General features: G+C 37.1%; 1 protein-coding gene across 1 annotated transcript; it reads right to left on the bottom strand.

The window, feature by feature from the left end:
- Positions 1–185: 185 nt before the first annotated feature.
- On the bottom strand, positions 186–6,682 carry Sps1 (inactive selenide, water dikinase). The gene is made up of 3 exons (XM_069038192.1): positions 6,231–6,682; positions 1,291–1,695; positions 186–1,235 (listed from the first exon to the last, which is right to left on the bottom strand). The coding sequence occupies exons 1-3, from the start codon at positions 6,534–6,536 to the stop codon at positions 723–725; spliced, it is 1,224 nt and encodes a 407-aa protein (XP_068894293.1). The 5' UTR covers positions 6,537–6,682; the 3' UTR covers positions 186–722.
- Positions 6,683–6,823: the final 141 nt, after the last annotated feature.

Raw genomic sequence — 6,823 nt, forward strand, 5'->3', positions numbered from 1 at the left:
ACATACCGTGCAGATCGCACACCTTACGAAGATCTATTATTTAAATCAAACAAAATTCAGTCTTTACTCGTGTTACGAATTGAATATTTAATCGTTCTGATGAATACCAACATCGGATAAATCCATGTCGCTTCTGTCGTGATTGCTTAGGTATTTTTGAGGTTGATGTGTGGTTGAAGACTTCATTAAACACTAGAACGTAGTATTTATTATCTGTCAACTCTTAAAATTTTTCAGGTGTCACATAACATAGTAGTAACATAACCACGGTTCAGCTCGGGGAACGGTAAAAAATCACTACCTTCAGTAGAATTCTTAATTATTTGAAAAATTATTATACAAAATACCAATACGACTTTTTCCTATTTCTAAAATTTAATTTGAAGAAACATAAATATGAAATTAAATTTTGTACAAATAAAATATAATCTAATCCTATTTAACGAGAATCTGAGATTAATTCTAGTGGAAAATGCATCACTAAATAATTTCAATTTGTAACAAAAGCTGAATTCAAATTATGTTGCTTAAAACAAAGACTTTAAACTACAAGAAGCTGTATAACAGTATTCAACAAAATTTCGATCTGCTGGCTTTAAAATTACCTCAAATTAGTATTTACCATAGACGTTGAAGACCGTTACTGTGAAAGATCATGACTAAAGCAGTTATAAAATTAACAGCTAGTCACAAATAGCAATACTTGGAATATTGAAATGTATTTATTCCTTCGCTGGAACTTCAATAACCCGAGGTTTGTCAATAATCCTCGCGGTTCGGTTGCCTTTCTCTACGATACCGATGATCCACGCTTGATAACCTTCTTGCTTTTCTATGTCCTTGCAATAAGCTGCCGCTTGTTCCCTAGGTAGGCAAATTAAAAGTCCTCCGGATGTTTCGGCCGAGTGTCCTTGCAAAAGCTGAAACATGTTGCCGCAGGCCTTGGCCACGGCCGCCATCTTGGCGATCACCGGCAAGTTGTGAATGACGAACGAGACTTCGTTCTTCTGATGCGACGCCAGCGTCTGCGCATGACCCAGGAGACCGAAGCCTGTCACGTCGGTGGCTCCGTGTGCGTTGTATTTATGCATCAGGCGGCTGGCGATGCGATTAAGCCGGGCCATGGAATCCATGGCACGATGGTACGCTTTGCGAACGTCTTCTTCGCTTACGACTAATTTGATGCGGTTCCAGCGTTCTGGTTGGTCCAGCCACTGGTGTGCGTTCACAGCTACCTAAATTCAAACCACGATCGTCACACGATCTCGGAACAACAAGAAAAATACGAACCTGAGTGCCAAGCGGTTTGGTAAGAACGAGCACGTCCCCGACGACTGCATTATCTGGTACGATGTATTCGTTCGGCTGACAGACGGTTGTGGCAACACCACCGATTGTGCACCACGGATTGACGACCGTTTGACCTCCGGTCACGGTGGTTCCCGCCTCGAGAGCCGAATCTTTGAAGCCACGCATGATCAAAGGAATCACTACATCACGCTCCTTCTCAGTCATTTTTGTGCTGACCCCCAAGAGCATCAGCATATTGTCACATTCAGTTACTCCCATTGCGTAGAGATCACTTAAGACATTGGCACAAGCGATTTTTCCCATCATGTACGGGTCGTCTACTAGGGGATAGAAGAAATCCGTTGTCTGGACCAAACACAAACCGCCATGACGAACGGGTGTCACCTAGAAAAAAAAAATAACACCATGAGAATTACGATTGAACGTTTTCATTGCAGATCAAGAGTGGACGGGGAAAACAAAACATTTAAAAACTTATAGCTTAACTTGAGTCATCAACCCGTAAATGTCATTATCACGATAGCTGTCACGGACCTACTGTCATAAAATAGAGAATGGAGGTACAGTCGAATACAAAAAAAAAGTAGACAAGAAGTTTTCGGCTGCTTGGTCCAGTCTTCCAGTTTTTCGATTTTGGTTGGCAGCTGACTATGACTGTATTCTTGATTGCCTAGCCGAATGCAAAAATAGTGAGAAGTTGTCGGTATTAGAAAAGCCACATTTATAAAATAAGATAATAAATTTTTGTCTACTTTTTTTTGGATTCGACTGTATGTATAGTTGATTTCATATAAATGTTCATCAAGTGAGCTGTGCATGTGTAAAAGCACCTTTAATTTAGTTACATTGCAAAAGTTACATTTATGAAGGTCATGTCCAATAAATCTTTACTTGGTAAAAATACAAAGACAGAAACAAATAAGAATTACTTTAATTTAATCAGTAAAAAGACGTAACATTGCTTTTGAAATCAGCAATGTTAAAACGGACAAAACTGAAAAATTAGTCAAATCGGGTTCGCGCGGAGCACGCAACTTTGAAAGTCAAAGTCACTAGCTTTGGTTTTAATACCAACAGAAAATCAGATTTTCATGGCTTGCTTAGATACACATTTATATGAAATTGAGTATACCGGGTGTAGAATTGGTTTACGAGACATAGGATTTTACATGTAAAAATAAGGAGATCCAATTATTGGCTCCCCTAATAATTTTATGGCAAAATGGTTAAAATGAAAGTTAGAGAGAATTAAAAGTACTGTCTAATTCCGCTCTTTGTTTTTTTCTAACATCTTGTGGTACTGAAAGAAAAGCAAGAAAGGAGTTAAAACAAAAATACTAAAAAGCAGTACTAGCAATGAAATTTGACTTCTAAAATTATTTCACTATTATTTAATTTTCTTTTGATCTGCCCTTCAAATGAACTCGTGCAGGACTACAGGACGAATGAAAAGGTATCTTCCATTAAATGTTCAAACTTCTCTCCAATTCTTCGAATTGTTTCTTGGTCGGTCTGGGAAATCTGAAGCAAATATTGCTTGGAAGTTTCTTAAAGAAGATCCTCCATAATACCATTTAAAGAAAGAAATAAAATTTCATGCCTAGTAGTACTTTTTAGTATTTTTGTGTTAACTATTTTCTCGCCTTTCTTTCAGTACCACAAGATGTTAGAATAAAACTAAGATTGAAATTAGACAGTAATTTTAATTCTCTCTAACTTTCATTTTAACTATTTTGCCATAAAATTGTTAGGGGAGCCAATAATTGAAACTCTTTATTTTTACATGTAAAATCCTATGTCTCGTAAACCAATTCTACACCCGGTATATATGTATAAAAATAAGACTAATCTGTTTCAAAATCAAAAATCCACCAACACTGCATTCTACCTCGAAAATACAACTGACAACGTCGCCAACTTTTGTTTTTAGTGTGTCTGCAAGTGTCAGAAAAAAATGAGGTTATGAAAGAAAATTGTTGACAGTCGTTTCGGGCGTAGTTCATAGTGTTTTTTAATTCTCACTTTATTATTTCACTCAAAAGGTATGATATGGTAGCTACCAGCGTTTTGTACATAATAATTAATTTGTGTTACGTAAATAAACTCCACAATTCAATGTCAAATTTTGGCGGGAGGTTGGGCCAACCCAAAAAAATGAATCTTATTCTAGGGATTTCTTTTTTTCTGCCAACATAATTCAACAGGTGGTGGATTTTTGATTTTGAAACAGATTATAGATCAGAAATATTTTTTTTTAATGAACGTTTGTCACAGCTCAGACAATGATCTTTGTGACTACGGCCCGGTTTCTGGAACGGTCCGATAACTTAACGGCCGGTTAAATCAAGCTTTGCTATAGAAACGCTAGAAAGTGGCCAAATAAAATGTTTCCAGAAACCGGACCTACGTCCACTTAATTTTTGTGGAAAAACTTCTACAAAAATTTTGTAATTGGTACCTAATTCGTCTTAAATGGGACATTTTGTCTTTAAATTCATAAACTGTCACAGAATGCACAATATGATAACTTCCTGTCTTGGTCGTCCTTGATTGAATTAAAAGTGAAACGTAGGAACAGACAAATTAGTTACCTTTGATACCCTATCCCATATAAGAAGATAATAACTGAAGACGATACAAGTTAGCACAAATCAAACGATAGTTTAATTTAAATTCAATATGATGCAGTGAAGCGAACGAAATTTGCTTTACAAAAAAACTGAGATTTGTTTTAATACGCTGTGGAAGAATTTAAAAAAATTACTTAACTTTTCATTTTCCCCTAGATCAAAATTCAACAGCGTTCCCGCGTCTATTTTGACGTAAACTACAGTGTTTGTAAATCTTTAAGATGTGAGCAGGGTATAGAAACGCGAACTTTTTGAAGTTATGAGTGCCGCTCTTAGTGTTTAGAAGAAAAATTTAATTATGTTAAAAGTTTGTTAGTTAGTTATGTATACACTTGTTTTATAACAGCTGCTCAAAAATTGACACGTTGGAAGAACTTGAAGTCCACAGGGAATTTTGAAGTGAATTCGTCAGTGAAATTATATCGTATGCAGAGAAATCCCCTGTAAATTTAGCAGTCGAATGAGATGGGCTGAAGTTAGCAATGGTAGAGACTAGACCCTTTAACTTTACCACAGATGATCAGTTCAACCTTCAGTCAGTGCAGATGCGGTCTACAAATAATGAAATGCCTATATACGGTCCACAAATAATGAAATGCCTATATACGGTCAGACAGATCTGAAGGTAAATCTGAGCGTATATGGTACCCTTTACTCCACCTTCGTTTACCTCCACCATTTTAAGTATTCTGTAACAGTAGTGCCATTCTTATTATAAACGGATTTGGGAATTCAAAGTTTGTTTCCCGTCCCACTAATTTTCATGTTACGCATATATTAAAAAAAAGTCAACTGTGTTTTGAATAGACAGGCAGGTTTAAAAGATTATTGTTACAGAACCGCATTTGAATTTATTTTATACCGAACAGCGATTACATGATTGCTATTCACGTGAGGCATGTTGCAATACATACGACTGTTAAAAAAACTATGTTGTATTTCGCTATCTTTAGTGCGTAAAACATCAGTTCATGGTGATAATTGGTACGCCTACTCTCGTGTCAAAAATGGATTACTCCCTAGAATTCGAACTTTTAGGGAAATAACGTTTTTCATGTTGTGTGTAACTAGAATTTTCAAAAGTTATTTTGAATGCCTAAGGTTGGTTACTTTGAATTGAGAGATTAAATCCAAATAAACATGCCGCCAGTAACCAAAATTGATTGTGAAACGAAAAATCATCTATCACTTAGCGAGAAATTAGTCATTTGCAATTAATTTGCTGTCTTACATTTTTGGGATGTCTTTTGTTTGTCACCAGAAACCACATAGCCTCCAACCTAACCAAATTTATGGCAACCTAGTAACGAATATCCCTAAATCCTAGGGAGTAATCCATTTTTGACACGAGAGTAGTCATTTGTCAAAGAGTTGTCTGTTGATTCGCTTTCTAGATTAAGATTTTAGAAATAAATAATGGCAATTTGATTTATTTTGACTTTTCAACTGTCATATTTAAATTTGTCAGTCAAGTGTACACATAAAATCATAAATGTGTTGCCAACCCAACACAAATAATTTCAATAATTAAAAATCACCCGGTATAATATTTACAAAATCAACAAAGCGGCATTTTTGCAGGTTTTGTTACGATAAACTAGCACCGCTTGTGGACTTGTGGATAAAGAATTGAATAGTGGATAACCTGGAAACAAGGGGATTTATGTTTTGTAGAATGCGATTCAGCAGAGATGTGTCTGTGAGCGTGGCCGCTCTGCGTTTCCAGTGGCGTACATTTTTGTAAAATTTACCCTCAAGAATGGACGGATAGTGGTCAAGACCCCAAGTTTAGTTTACAACATTCGGCATTAATACGGAAAATTTAGTTTAAGGGGGCCCTTACATTAGCATAACTGATCACCGGCAATAAAAGTCTAAATATTGATAAACCAAAATACATCTCTACTCCCTAGAATCAAGAGTACAAACACGAAAAAGATGTTTGTAATTAGTTAGAGTAAGAACTGATTGTGAGAGTTTGTGTTAGCAGCGCTAATGATTTTTTTTTGTGAAGTTGTTCTTTTTATTGTAAAATTGTCACTGTGAAAATGTTGAATTGGACAGTCAATTAAAAAAAGAAGGAAATACCTGTCAAGATTAAACAAACACAAATTATCGATTGTCGGTTCGAAATTAATTTGGAATTATGTAATGCGTTTAATCTGAATCATAATTTTCGTAAGTCACATCGAAGCATAAAAACTTGCGTGGTAGAATGCAAGTGACAAGCGTGCAGCGTAAAAAATTTGCATCGACATGTCGAGTGCAACAGATATCCCAACAACTCACCGAGCAATCGAGTCCGATACCGATGCGAGGTATGGCCAGGTGCATGAAATGAGCGTGTTCATGTTCGGCCGCGGTGTTATAGTCTTGCTGAAGTCCCTCCACTAGCTTGTTGAGGACCTCTTGGGGCACCTTGCAACCACGGCCTTTCAAATCGGCGAATCGCGTCAATCTGAAGCTCGCCTCCAAGTCGTGGGCCAAAGGGTCGAAAGGCCGACGTAGCGCTAGTGCATTTGGATTTCCACCGAGTTCCAACTGGACGGCTCCCAAAGCGTCTTGTTGAACTCCCGCTACTTGATAATCACCCATGCCGGCTTTTTGACTATTGAAACTTTATGCTGACAATAACTCGTACTACCGTGTTAAAAACACTGGCTCTTCGAGAGCGTTTCTCAAACAATCAACCGACGCCGACAAAATGGCTACCGCTGCTTCCACAGCCCCACGGATGTGCGCATGACTTTATTTCTAAACATATTTCATTGGTCGATCCGGTCTGCGCACCTATGCACGAGGTTGTCAAAATTTTTAACTCGCAAATGAATCTGATACTTCCTTTTACACAATTTGCCCGTTAAAACCGAAAAATTACCAAC

This window comes from Tenebrio molitor, chromosome 2, assembly GCF_963966145.1.
Source record: "Tenebrio molitor chromosome 2, icTenMoli1.1, whole genome shotgun sequence".
In the NCBI taxonomy this organism is placed as follows: domain Eukaryota; kingdom Metazoa; phylum Arthropoda; class Insecta; order Coleoptera; family Tenebrionidae; genus Tenebrio; species Tenebrio molitor.